At 39.0% G+C, this 15,348-nt stretch overlaps 1 protein-coding gene across 4 annotated transcripts in view; it reads right to left on the reverse strand.

Moving 5' to 3' along the window:
* Window positions 1–4,312: 4,312 nt before the first annotated feature.
* The window catches only part of SGCE (sarcoglycan epsilon), a 67,753-nt gene continuing 56,717 nt past the window's right edge, over window positions 4,313–15,348 (reverse strand). For 2 of the 4 annotated variants that reach the window (XM_042248384.2, XM_042248383.2), the window contains 3 exons: window positions 7,710–7,753; window positions 6,810–6,844; window positions 4,313–4,825 (listed from right to left, as the gene is read on the reverse strand). In XM_042248384.2, coding sequence (XP_042104318.1) covers window positions 4,775–4,825; window positions 6,810–6,844; window positions 7,710–7,753 — 130 coding nt within the window. In that variant the 3' untranslated portion in view covers window positions 4,313–4,774. The remainder of the gene's footprint in view (window positions 4,826–6,809; window positions 6,845–7,709; window positions 7,754–15,348) is intronic. The other 2 variants (XM_027968458.3, XM_012176349.5) reach the window with 1 other exon arrangement.

Here is a 15,348-nt window from a genome sequence, read left to right on the forward strand (position 1 = left end):
AATCCAATAAGAAATTTTGAGATGGTTTGAGGGGGAAAAAAGGAACAGGAAAATGTATTATTCTGTTAGACAAATTTATCTCAATCTTGCCTTATTGTTTTAGTACTTAATTTGCTTTAGACACATACATGGACCCCCAAATATAGGCAATAAAAACCAGCCTGTCATACAAAAGTCAGTAAATACATTATTTATAAAATTACTGATGTAAGTCCACAATACATTACTGAAAACTCTTGAGAAGAGGTATATTTTAATATTAAGATTCTTTAGTACAATTAATATAAGGTATGTTCCTTATATTATGTCACACACTCAATAGGGTAAGGGCAATACCCTGTAACAAATGTTAAACTTCCTACAGCAAAGACTCATACCAAGTAGGATTAAGAAGGGTAAGCATTCCTACTTTTGTTCAGGTCAAGTTCTATCCTTAAATTGATTTTCTATGAAGCTATTTAAAAAAGATATCTTTGGATTTGGAAAAAGCAGATAAGGACTGTGAACTTAAAATCACATGTTTTTCTACAATAATTCAATGCAGTATTTCTCCAAAATGTGTGTTTTTTTTTAAGCTTGATTTTTATACCTAGGCAGTTTCTTTCTTGTTTTTAATCCCACTGAATTAAAAATGCTATTTGACAAATTAGGTCACCGGGATGACAGAACCACTTCCCTGCCTGTGTCCTTCATTTTCACATGTAGCTGTTAGTCCATAAGCACTGATCACATGCTGTGTCCAGTCCACATCTGTGGGATAGCGCTTGTGTTTACCACATCAGCTTTTCTTCCTGGGTAAACAGAAGACTATTTCCCCGTGTCCATGGCGATTATGTCTGGGTAATAAGATATTAGCAGCCAGCAGAATACAGATAAGAGGGATAGAAGCCATTTCGAAGCCCATCTCTTACAATCCACGAGACCTTTCGGCTTTAATTTCCTAGTCTGTAGAAGTCCTGGATATCACATGTTCCAAATCATACATGCATGGAAGAAGGCTGACATAGGGGTGGTGGGCTCTGATGTGACTGAATGGTAAACTTTCACAGTGTTAAGACACTGATTTCAGGGATATGTTTGTTACATCAACACAATTCACAACGTAATCTCTTCTCTACATGAAAATCAATCCTACATGAAAATTGAGGCATGAGATCTCAAAGATAGAGCAAAACCTGATCAGGCAATTCTCCCTTACATATGACTCTCATGTATCAGTTCAGTTCAGTCGCTTAGTCCTGTCCGACTCTTTGCGACCCCATGAATCGCAGCACGCCAGGCCTCCCTGTCCATCACCAACTCCCGGAGTTCACTCAGACTCACGTCCATTGAGTCAGTGATGCCATCCAGCCATCTCATCCTCGGTCGTCCCCTTCTCAGTCTCATGTATACCACAAGTTAATTGGCATGTCGTGCAAGACTGTGGACTGAAGTGTCAGCTAATAAGTACTAGTGATAATAGCTGCCTTTAAACCCTGACTGTCAACAATCCTTGATCAAGACATTTTGCTAAAAGCTCATTCAGCTTTCTGAGTTTCTCACCTCCAGTGTCCATAGCATCTCTGAGCTGCTCTGCCCCAGGTTTTTCTCCAGAGCACCAGCATCTCACCCAGCCAGAGCCCACCAGTGCAGGGGAGTTAATGCCCCTCCCGAGCAACTCAACTACAAGATGGTGATTCAGTGAATGAAAAGTCTAAACCTTCTGTCATGTGGCGGGAAAATTCCGAGGTTCACACTACACAGTTCACTAGAGGATCCCAGTAGGACTGAGTTATGCTTTCCAGGAGAATAGCCAGATTCAATGACATACCCTTGATTGTCTTCCTAATCTCACCCTTTCTGCTTCTATACTCTGGCTTCCTGGGATTACCTCCCAAAATGAATGGTCTGTTCTGGGGAGAACCAAGCTAATTCACTACTTCTGTGTTGAATTTATCTATAAATTCAATCAGTTTCATTCCCAATTGGTTTATTAAAAAGGGATTATGTATTATTTGAAAAAGATGCAAAAATAGACATTAGTCAAAACAGACCACAAACTAGTTATTGAGGTACTAGGGAACAGATTTCTGACCCAATAAAATCCACTTTTAAGGCTGGCACTTTTCTGTTTGGGCTTCTTTGATGTAAAATCCACACCAAAAATCATGTATTCCAGTATTTAGAGACTTATAGCCTATATTTTCAATGGGAGCCCTAATCATTTCTTACGTTCACGGCATTGTTTTGAATTATAGTGTGTGTATATTGGCATAAGGTGCTTGTTTTTTTATCACTTTTTTTCTTCAGTGAGCCATTTTTGAACCGTTGATCCACATTTGTGATTGGGAATGTAAAGAAGTATTATAATGATCAGTTGAAGCCTCTGGAAAGTAGATGTTGAAACAGAATTCCAAGTTCAAATGTTTATTAGGACCAAAGCTGTGACAGTTAAGAGGGGATGGAAGCAGAACTGGGCAAGGAAAATCTTCAGCCTCAAGGAAAATCTTCAACCCAATGATGGGAATCTGACAGCTCTCAAAGGAAAGGGAGTGGAGAGGAAGCAGGATTGGGAAGGAGCACATCTGACCACAACACACATCTGACCGCTAATCCAACAGCAAGCTCCAAAATAAAGATCCCCCGCTCCAGCGTTCTTGCCTGGAGAATCCCATGGACAGAGGAGCCCGGCAGGCAACAGTCCATGGGGTCACAAAGAGTCAGACATGACTGAGCGTGCACACACACACACACACACACACACATACACAAACACACACACCACGCCCTAGGACTCAGACCATGCTCAGTCATTGCTGGAGGGCAGCTGCCCAGGAAGGCTCTGCCTTTTTTCAAAGGCCAAAAGCAGATCCTGAAGATGCTAACAACTGGAAGCTCTCAGCTAACCATTCTCCTCGCAGCTGAATGGCAACTCTTTCCTGAAAGAAGATCCAAGCAGCATGCCACCATCGCTGCCACGATATTAACAAATATAAACATCAATACGAAAACTACGTGATAAATTACCTACGATGAACTGCAGCCTATTAATGGAACGTAAAGTGAGATGATCTAACCAGGGAAATCCTTGTTGCCCATGTACAACCTTTTAAGACATGAGATTTATTAATAACGTGGTAAGGTTTCAATAAAACATAAGGAACATTTTAATTCTGTGAAATGTGAATAAGATACCATTCCTGCCTTTTTCTGTCCATTAGATTGTGGAGAACACTCAACCTTATGTACCTTACCCTTTTGCCAGCCACTGGAGGGATAACTAACACAAGCTGTAGCTGACTCATGAGTGTTCAGGGCTTCCCAGGTGGTGCTAGCGGTAAAGAATCCACTTGCCAATGAAGGGGACACAGGAGATGCAGGTTCAGTCCCTGGGTAGGAAAAATCCCCTGGAGAAGGAAATGGCAATCCACTCCAGCATTCTTGCCTGGGAAACCCCATGGGCAGAGTAGCCTGGCAGGCTATAGTCCATATAGAGTTCTAAGAGTCAGACATGATTCGTGACTAAACCACCACCACCACATTCTCTGTTAAGTCCCAGGAAGGAGTGCTTGGGAGGAGAACCTTCAATGTCAAGGACATGATAGAGTATGTCCCCCTAAGTGGAAGACAAGTCGTTGCACACAACACTGACAGGGAATCTTTTTGGATTCTGGAATCAGATTTACACAGCATTTGTGTACTCTGAGCAATTAATTAATAGGTAATACAGAAATCTGCCCAGAGCAGATTAAGAGAAGATTTTCCAGATGGTCTAGACCACAAGGTTTCCCAGACAGCCTCTGAGCTTGTCTGATGGACACACTGGTCTGAATAGTGTCCACAATGCATGAAGCAGGCCAATATGTTATAAAGACACTCTGCTAAGCCTTTAGTGTTACCACAGGAGATCCTGGGGTTTTGGAACTAATTCATGTCATCAGCAGCAGCAGGCAACTGTTCTCTTTTTGAGCAACAACTCCTGGCATGCTTCTAAAACCAAATAGGTGATTATAGAGTCAGGGTAAATATGCAGTCTGGGCAGCCCTTCATGAACTGTAGATCTGAACTGTCAGATCCAAAGAACCACATTTACCCTAAACACTCCAAGAAGCAGTATATAAAAGAATAAGCTTTACAGGCCACAATGCTATTTAAGTAAATGTGTTACTCACTTGGAACACAAGAGCATATATTTATATATTACAGGAAGTGCTTAATAAAAATCTCATTAAATAAAGAATAAATAGGTGAACCTGTTCCTAGCAATAAAAGATTCCTACCACACAGGAGGCAATCAAATAGTTTCTGAAGTAAATTTTGCCACACATCAGACTTCATTAATAATATTTATTTTAAAGATCACTTTTTATCGTAACAAATATAAAGTCATCAATGTTTTACAAATTGTCAAAAATGCCTTAAGTACAAAAAAAATTAGTAAAATGAATGTTATACTGTATATTATTTGGTATATACTTAATACTGTCAACATGCATACCATATGTCAGAAAAGCTCATGCATTATTGGAAGAGAGAAAAAAAATAAAAGTGCTATATTAAGACTTCCCAGGTGGCTTAAGTGGTAAAGAATCCACTTGCAATGCAGGAGATACGGGTTCAATTCCTGGGTCAGGAAGATTTCCTAGAGGAGGGTATAGTAACCCACTCCAGCAATCTTGCCTGGAAAACCCCATGGACAGAGGAACCTGGTGGGCTACATTCCATGGGGTCCCAAAGAGTTGGACACAACTGAGTGACTGGGCACTCACACACGCAAAAGTGCTATATCGTCTGATTATAAATTCATTGCTTCGGTTAGTTTTCTTTCTTCAGGAATACCATTTACCTGCAATACGTAAGAATGAATATGAGTGAGTTAGACATGGACAACGTTTAGACTTTGAGCAAAACAAATTATGGCAAGGCATAATTTTCTATCTTCTTAACATAATTATGTTGCGTTATTTCTTTGCATTTGGTTTTCAACAACAACAACAAAAAAGAGCAAAGTCTAAATTAGTCCTCTCCTTCTTGGAGAAGGAAAAGGCTCCCCCCACTCTTGTATTCTATCCTAGAGAATTCCATGGACTGTATAGTCCATGGGGTCGCAGAGTCGGACACTACTGAACGACTTTCACTCTTGGGTCAAAGTTATAACGTTTTATATTTCTCAAAAGGCATGGTCTGAAAATTCCTCCCACAATAAACAAAAAGAATGAGTTCTGACTGTGAGATGTATGACTGCATCGTTTAATCACGTCTCTTTAGAAAAAATCATGTGGGTAGGAAGAACAGAGAAAATGAAAGAATCTGAAGGGACATCAGAACTGACGGCTTGGGCTGGTCTAAATGGTAGTACTACTCACTGTCAGCTCTTAACTGCTCTATTATCTGAGCTAGCACTTGAGTGCAAGATTACAACCCCAGCAGTCAGTTCATTTCTTAAAGTTCTGATGATCTTTTAAGAGAAAACAACTAACTAAAGAAAACAAACTTCAAAATACACTCTCCATTGGCAAATTCCATAGAGGAAGCTCAAATAAAATATCTTGGTATCCAAGAGACAAACACTGTGCTTAAATTACCTTCATAAAGAAAACTGTGATACCAACATAATGCTTTGAGGTACTTGCAAAAAGCAAATTATGTAAACCCTGCACAAATGTTGTTGCCTCCTTGTGATACTAAGATAACCAGAATGCGGACGGACAGGAAAGCTGTGCCATGAGAATTTTGACACATCCATAGCACTGAATCTATGCATGTGCACACAGAATGGAATAAAATTGGGGAACAAACTTTGTTTTTTCATCCAAATGAACAGAAAGGGAGTAAGGAGTGTAACATGCCCATTTAGCTCTTCTCTCCAGGAGTCACAAGTCTATTTGGTGTTATATTTATCCGAGGAAGAAACACAACAATCTATCATAATCATAAAAGATGCTAGGGTGGTTTCTCTCCCTTTAGTATTTAGGTACTTTGGGGACTCACTGAAAATGAGAACAAGTCAAAAATAACCAAGAAGAGATGGTGCAATAATATACCCCAAATTACAGAAAAATGTAAGAAAACAAGAAGGTAATAGGCTACCGTGTTAACTAAAAAGGAGATGAAAGCTTTCCTGACTCAAGCAAAATGCTTGTTTCCTAAAACCTGTTTTAGAAAAATAACTTAGAAAATTAGGCTGAACAACCTAAAATCCCCCTAGGGAAATTCACTGGCTCTTATAACACTTGCTCAGGCATAAACTGTCTTTTTATTTGGAAATGGTGCCTATTACTAAAACATAGCAAGCTAATAAGTCTACTTGCTAAAAATGTATACAACTATTAAACAAATCTCTCTAACATCACATACTTAGGTTTCCTTATTTCCCCCAACGGGAGGGGAGAGAAGTAAAATCTAGATTTTTTTATATATTCAAAAGAACTATTGACTATTTTTCTAGATATTGTCTTCCTTCATTCCTTGTCTGAAATAATTAAGAAATAGCAGAAGAACATCTTAGGAGAGATTGAAGCCTATGAGGAAGAAGTTCTAGCATTTTCATGGTAGAAATACCCTTTTAAAATTTTATCTCTCCGAAAAAAAGTCATGAACTTAGTGGTAGTAAGGAGTCATTTATTTCTTTGCTCTTTAGACATTTATACCAGTTTGTTCCTTCATCAATCACCTGAATGCTCACACAAGAATCACTGCATCAATATATTGAACGGTCTTGTTGAAACATGTTAACATTTAATTAAAACACAGCAATCAAAACTGTGGGGAAAATTCGTATAAACGTTATCTTGTACTTAAAATCTGATGAACAACTTCATTATACTTGCCTCAAATCTTTGAAAAGTTGTCAAACGAAAATCTCCTTAAATTCCCGAAAGCATTAACAGAGAAGATAATTTTTTGAATGGAAATATGCACAGATTTTCTATATGTGCCTAAAGTTCTAACGAGACTTACTTAATAGCTTCCCCACCACAATACCACTATTCATACTCAGAATTCCACATCCAACTTACAGTTTTAAAACTTCTCTTGCTTTTCCAAAAGAGCTACAAAGGCATTACTGGTTGCTTGGCAATCAGAACTAGGAATCAACCGCTAATTAGAAGACAATCATGAATAAGTTATCTACTTGGTACAGAGATGAATGAAATAATTGGCTGTGGAAAATTTTTAGGGACACTTGAAAGAAATAAACTTAAAGAAAGCAAGTCTTAGGGAAACAGGGAGGATTGTCCGCCATCTTGTTATTGGTCATGTTATAACAGCTTTTTAAAGCTGCATTAAAACCAGGCCAACCATTTCTCCTTTATCCCCCTGAAGCCTCACTGATTAGTCACAATGGTTTTCTTTTGTAAGAGTCAGTTTCAAGCTGCTCACTTACTGAGACAAATCCTGGAAGCATCCAAGCTAAGAATCTTTCATACCAAGGGGAAGAATAGGGAGCTTCGCTGAAGGAAGGGGATCTTATTCAGTCTTCCTTAATTAGACAGGACCTCCATGGATGCTTTTGCTTTAAGACCATTTACTCTGTGTTTATCACTCTGATGCCGATCTATGCAATAATCTAAGCTATTATCCTGAGGTTCTAACTCTGATTTAAGAATGACACAACTGTTTTGTCTTACTTGGTAAAGCTAAAGCTTCATAAATTATCTACTACTAAAACAATCTTTTAATCTATTAGCTTCATTCATAAACATCAGCTTACTATTTTTAGTACTCACCTGTAGTCTGCTGTTGGGGAATTTGAGTCTGATGTGGCAAGTTCCTAGAAATGATTAACATTTTTTAGTAAAACTTTTTATTCACACACATGTAAACAGAGAGCAGACACATTAGAATGAAAAACTTTATATAGCTAGAAAGGACCCCAGAAATCATTTAATCCAGCACAAACATGGTCCCCCAACCCTCACAAGTTTATGGATGAGGAAACCGAGGTCTGAGAAAGAGGAATAATAACAATATTTGATAAGACTCAAGGAGTTTCTATTACCTGTTAAACTCTATCTCATAAGAACACAAGGAGGTAGGTATCAATATTATTTTTCCCAATTTACAGATGAGGAAGTAGGCTGAGGTCCAAGGCTACATAGCTAGGAAGTGGTAGATAAAGACGTGAACACAGGGACTCCTGGCCGTGTGCCTATAACCTGTACATGTTCAGATCCAGGTCTAGATCACATGTACACACTCACAGAACAACATGTATCACCACCTTCAATCACTGTGCCAAATCTGTGCTCCTCCATCCAACTCCCAGGAAATGACACTGGCTATCCACCAACTGGACAAGTCAAAAGCACAGAAATCTTCACTGACTCTCCCCCCTCATTCAGCCCCAAATCCAATCACTTAGGAACCCTTCATGAGTCTCCTCAGTCCCCTGTGAGTCTGTTCACATCTTCCCCATCTCTAGCCTTGATGGAAGCCATCACCATTTCTCATTTGGATTTTTGCACTGGTCTGCATCGTTTCCTCATTCCCATTCTTGCCTCCTTATCATTTACTGTGCACGCTTCAGCCAGACAATCTTCCAAGGCACAAATCTGACTATGCCATTCAAATGAACGCATCTCGTCATTTCCTTATTCCTACCTGTGAATTAAGTTTCAGGTTTCTTAGTGTGGTACACAAGTCCAACCCAATATATCTAGCTCCTATATGGAGCACCCCCCGGAACTGCTTGAAATGAAACCACCACCACCACGGCCTCTGTTACCTCTTGCCACCAACTAGCCTGCATTTATCCTTGCAAACTCAACCCCAAATTTGTTACAGTGGCCTCTTGTTACTCCCATAATTTAAAGTATCCCACGAGGAATGTTAATTAAAATATTTAACTTATTAGTTTTAATTTATAAAGTAACATCTCAAGTACCCGCTCTTCTATGCCTCCTTCCTCTCCAAGCATTTCTTCCCCAATTAGGTTACCATTCAGCACGCTTTCATCCTGATGTTGTCATTGTATTTCTCCCCACTTAATATTTAATTGCCCCAAAGTGCCTTAACAGTGAGAATGTTCCTATTTTGTATAGCACCCCTAGCAGGAAGCATACAATGTTTGAATGAACACATACAAAAATGAAGATACTTAAAAAGATTCATAGGACGTACATGTTCACGGACACACATTCACCCACTCATTTTCATATTTTGATATGAGAAGTAGTTTACAAAAATGTACAATTTAGATTCTGTGTAGAAGAAATTCTCGCACTCAATCTTGCAAGAGAATAGGGCCTGATCTAAGCCAGGGATTTTCAAGGTTTTTTGTTTCTCTTCAGGAATGGAATTCCTTTTAATTGAAATCCTAAGCAGAACTCTTGATGTACAAAAGAGATAAATGTGAGGTTGCCTGGGTTGAAACAAGGGAGCCAGGAATGCCGCCTCCTTTGTTTCCTTTGCCTCTCATGCTGGCCCCTAAGGCATTTTAAAGAAACCTCCAAGAAACAGAGTTTGAAAACCATTGATCTGAATCATTTCAGCCAGGCAAATATTATGCTCCAAATATAAGGACCTAAACTGGAAAACAGTACATGCTAGTTAAACATTGTTTAAACTCTTAAACTAATCCATAGGAATGTTAATGACTTCCAGTGATTTTTTTTTAAAAATTTCAATTCTATTTAAAAGAGATGGTTAAGGAAATAAAATCAAATTGAATTCAGTTTGAAGTAGTTAGTTTATAATTCATCTCAATAATCACATTCTTTTTTTTTTTTTTGCTATTACCTATCAGCCCTATTAATCCTTGGGAGATCTCAGGGAGTATTTTCCTTTGCCTATTCTTTCAGTACTTCTCAAAATGTATTTGTAGTGCCTTTGATCACAAAAGCAAAAAGATGAATTTACAAATCCCGGAAAGGACATTAAGTTATAGATTTAAGGATGGAAAAACAAACACCTTTACTACCAAAGTCAAAAATGTAATTTCACTGGCATTTGGGAAGGGGATATTTGCCCCTTCAAGGGGAAACAAGAGTTTTGTTTCAACATCTCAGGTACAACTAACTTTGGGTCTATTCTATATTAGAAACAAATACAATATACCTTACACACACACACACACACACACACTCTCTCTTCCTCACTTCCTATCATCTTTAGCTCTATTTAGCCTATTGATGGATTAAATCAATACATTTTGACAAAACAGAGACACCAAATAGGACAAAGAAAGTCTCTCAAAAACCCTAGATAAAGATAACCAAACTCAAAAATCAAGCTGTGAACGACGTGGCTGCCCCCCACTCCCACCCCACTCACTGGTCAGCCCTCTCACCCTTCTGTGGAACACAGTTTTCAAGCCATAGATCAGAGTCAGTCTATGCCCTGTAATGTCTTCTCTAGCCATCATTTTTTTCCCCCTCTTCTGCTACAACTTTCTAAATAGCTATGGGCTTGGTTAGGTTCGAAGAGAAGTGCCACACACAAATAAGCACAGCATTCAGAGAAGCATGAGCGATTGTGTGTGCTACGCTGGTTTAGAGATTTAAAAGTGTTTGCAGTGTGTGTCCCAGCTGGTTAGCGATGTACATATGCTCCTTGCAACTTCAACAGAAACTTACATGAGTTGCATATATATAAGCACGGTGTGTACAAAAAGGTGCTCAACCAAAAATTTGTGGAGATTCAACATCCTCTGTCTCCAAGGTGTACACACATAACTGATTTTGCGGTTGTCCAAACCTGTGGCTACATGTGAGCCTGTAAGTGTTAATATACCTATGATGGGCATATCTGAAGTACGTATTTCATTTAAAGGCTGAAGGGAGGTACCTCATAAGAGGGCTGCTTAAGGCATACTAAAAAAAAATGCCCACTCCTGACTTTGCTATAGCTGAACAGAGACTGCAGTAAGAAAATGGAAACGTTTTCATCTTTGGTAAAAGCAGGTTGCTAAAGGCAATTAGACAGGAGAGTGGGGTCTGACTTCAAATAGAAGTCGTATAATCCTTCAAAGAAAGGACCTTTTAAAGTCATAAGACTATTTAGAATAATTAAGTTATTAAAGGACTAACAGAAAGATTATTATGGGTAAACTGAATTATGTAGAGAAAAGATTTACAAAAACTGTAATTCTCTGAATTATTAGCATTAATTATTTTCTATTTTTACCATTAATTACAGGCATTTAAATAGAAAATTATGTAAATTAGCTATTGCACAAACTCTATCCTTTAAGATAGCAAAGGTAATAACTTGCAAATTAACAAATAAGTGATTTAGGGGGAGTCCACAATCATTTATTATTTGTATAACCATTTTAAGATAATTTGATGTTCTTGGATACCCCATTGAGTTATTCTATGAGTAAGGTTGATGATTATCAACTCATTATATTCCCACGTGCTTGAAGACCCAGAGCAAAGAAAGGTTAAGTGATTTCTATAAAAGCCACAGAATCTGTGCCAGAGTTGAAAACAAATGACAGCAGTTTAGTTATGGGGAACATAAAACACTTCTCTTGTGAATTAGTATGGATTCATTTAACAATAAGAAATAATAACATCTTGGGCATTTCTCAATTATCAACAAAAAGTGGTATTATCAAACCTTAAATTTTCTACAAATTCTTTTCTACAGAAATGCTGATTTGGGTCCTATGACTACTTTTACTAAGGACTCAAGTCATTATTTGGCTCAAAGAAGGAAGGAAGGACACAAAGAAATTGGAAACATCACCACAATTTTAAATTTCAAGATCTAATTTTAGTTAAAATCAATGTAGAATAAACGTGCAATATAAAGAAGGAGATATTTGTTTATTGTAGGTTTTTCCCTCCTACTTTTATAAAGCCAAAAGCAAGTCTACCACAAGTTTAGAATGGAGTCAAAATCACTAGGACCAAAATCCATCAGAGAGATATACTTATTGCTTTTAGTGTTTCCTTGCTGAATTTTTTAAAAAGTCAATGGCTCTGACATATCCTTGGCTGCTTGACACTTCTTGTCAACAAGAAATTACCTTCATCTCCAGAAAGTCTCTCCAACTGATAATAACTTTTATTGAAACCTAATTTTTTATTTATGGAATTTTACCATGAAGTTGGTTCTCACTATTATCCAAGGGAGGACAAATGGAAAAATACTTTAGTTAAAAGCAAAATGATTAGTTACTAAATATCTATAATTAGAAGACTTAATTCTACTTTTATACTGTTAATTTGTAAAAGATTAAACACAACCTACTTCCTGTTTTGAGGGAGACCCAATCACCCTGGATTAAGTGTTATGTTTAGCATAATGAATAAGGAAGATTTTGGTATAGCCAAGTAAAATCTTCCTGGAAAATGTTTGGGTTACCTTCCCTTATCATTCCTTACATAAACTCCTCATTGAATATGCCTCCCATGCAGGAAAAATCAACTGATATTGATGTCGGTATAAGAAAAAAATAATGAGGAGTCAGATCTACCCCAAAAAAGACCGCATTATACATTATAAATTTAAGAATAAATCATTTTTTAGAAAATTGAAAATTGGGGAGCCTCTGGTCAATGCTGTCCATAAAAATGGAAAGTGAGTACAATTTCCTGGGTGGTTTTTATCCTTTCCAGGTTTACCATTTCTCTGTCCCATTAAGACATCATTTTCTAGTCATCACTCACCTCTCACTTCTCCACACCATCCCCTTCTGCAATTTAAGGGAGTGTGAAAGCAGAGAGGCTGATGGGCATAATAAACTCATGAAGCCCAACAGTCTAGACTGCCACATTTTCTTTGGAACAGACCCCTCAAGGGGAAGTAGGAAAAACTGTTCCCCCTCCCACCACCCTCAGCAGAAATACCAGAAAACCTGAATCCTGCTCTTTAAATATTTTAAAGCTGGGATTCTCAATTTTATTTTTCCTGCTCCACCATAATACATACATCCTAGAAAGCAGGGTCCTGGGATCTGTATTGTTAAAGCCTCACAGGGGAGCGTGGCCTGAAACTTGCTTTGGGAATAACCAGGCTAGATTATCTCTCAATAGTCCTTTTAGGACCTAAAATCCTATGCCTTGGAATTTGACTTTCTTAATGTAAATTACTGTGTGTTAGTCGCTCAGTCATGTCTGACTCTTTGTGATCCCCATGGACCGCAGCCTGCCAGGCTCTTCTGTCCAGGGATTTCCCAGGCAAGAATACTGGAGTGGGTTGCCATTCCCTTCTGCAGGGGATCTTCCTGACCTAGGGATTGAAACCGGGTCTCTTGCATTTCAGGCAGATTCTTTATCATCTGAGTCACCAGGGAAGCTCATAATTTAAATTAATATAAAAGCTTATCTTTGAGATACATAGTGTGTGTTAAGTCACGTCAGTCGTGTCTGACTCTTAGCAACTCTATGGACTGCATGTAGCCCGCCAGGCTCCCCTGTCCATGGAATTCTCCAGACAAGAATACTGGAGTGGGTTGCCATGCCCTCCTCCAGGGGATCTTCCTGACCCAGGGATTGAACCTGCGTCTCTTACGTCTCCTGCATTGGCAGGCAGGTTCTTCACACAGCAGTTAAAACTATATTATATTTTTGATATTATGTCTTTGGTAAGAAACATAACATCTAATCACAACAATGATTCTTTGGGCAAAGATAATTTACTCTTATTTTTAAGTTTTTTTTTTTTTAAATGTGCACAGTTTTTAAAGTCTTTATTGAATTTGCCACAACATTGCTTCTGTTTTATGCTTTGGTTGTCTAGCCAAGAGGCATGTGGGATCTCAGCTTCCCAACCAGGGATCAAACCTGCACCCCTTGCACGGGAAGGGGGGATCTTAACCATGGACCACCAGGGAAGTGCCTAAAGCAAACTGACTTGTAAGAATTACTTGAGAGTGTGCTTTCTAGTAATAAATTATAATAAGTCAGGGAACTGCTTTCAGTGGAAAAAATTCTTCCTATTAACAGTCACATATTCACTAAGCTACAAAGACAAGCAATTAAGCACAGATGTAAGAAGTCTGACTATACTTCAGGATGGGGGACATTTTACAGAAGACCTGGCCAGTGCTCCTCAAGACTGTCAAAGTCAGGAGAAACAAGGAGGGTCTACACTGCCTAGAGCTGCTGCTGCTGCTAAGTCGCTTCAGTTGTGTCTGACTCTGTGCGGCCCTATGGACTGCAGCCCACCAGGCTCCCCCGCCTCTGGGACTCTCCAGGCAAAACACTGGAGTGGGTTGCCGTTTCCTTCTCCAATGCATGAAAGTGAAAAGCGAAGGTGAAGTGGCTCAGTCGTGTCCGACTCCTAGCGACCCCATGGACTGCAGCCCACCAGGCTCCTCCGCCCATGGGATTTGCCAGGTAAGAGTACTGGAGTGGGCTGCCTACACCAGAAGAGACTAAAGAGATATGCCGATTATTGTGTCCTAGATGGAATCTTGGAGAAGAAAAAGCTCATTGAGGGAAAAACTAGTGAAATCTGGAGGGGAAACAGTCTGAAGTCTGGTTAATAGTAAAGCAGAAATGTTGGTTTCTTGGGCTTCCCAGTTGGTGCTAGTGGTAAAGAATCTGACTGCCGATGCAGGATACATAGGAGATGCAGGTTGAATCCCAGGGTCGGGAAGATGCCCTGGAGGAGGGCATGACAATCCACTCCAGTATTCTTGCCTGGAGAATTCTATGGACAGAGGAGCCTGTGGGCTACAAAGAGGTGCAAAGAGGTGGACATGACTGAAGCAACACAGCATGCATGCATTATTGGTCTCTGGGGCAGTAAGATGTTAACAATGGGAGAACTGTGGTGGGGGGTACCTCTGTGAACTCTGTATTATCTTTACAACTTTTCTGTACCTTTTAAATCATCCCAGAATTAAAGTTTATTAAACAATAAAGACATTGGGGCTTCCTAGGTGGTACAAGTGGTTAAAAAAAAGTCTGCCTGCCAATGCAGGAGACACAAGAGATGTGGGTTTGATCCCTGGGTCCGGAAGATCCCCTGGAGAAGAAAATGGCAAACCACTCCAGTATTTTTTGCCTGGAAAATTTCATGAACAGAGGAGTATGGTGGGCTACAGCCCACGGGGTGGCAAAAGAGTCAGACACAGCTAAGCACACACACAAACAATAAAGACATTAGCAAATATCAAATAAATACACTTTATATTTCTACATGTAATAATTTTAAGACTGTCTGTCTGCACTGTCTCTCTAATCTGAAAAGGAGAAGGAACAGAAAATAACTTCCTTTCTAGCAAGTCCCCTGTCTCTGGACCTGCTCCAGTTACCCTTTCTACTATCTGTTCAATCACCTTGCCTGTAGCCTGAATCAGAAATCCTAGAGGTCAATGATCACAGTATCTATTGCTAACTTGATATCAAGACTGGTTTTGACCTAATTTAAAATCTCATGAAATTAAAAGACGCTTACTCCTTAGAAGAA

Source organism: Ovis aries, chromosome 4 (assembly GCF_016772045.2).
Source record: "Ovis aries strain OAR_USU_Benz2616 breed Rambouillet chromosome 4, ARS-UI_Ramb_v3.0, whole genome shotgun sequence".
In the NCBI taxonomy this organism is placed as follows: Eukaryota; Metazoa; Chordata; class Mammalia; order Artiodactyla; family Bovidae; genus Ovis; species Ovis aries.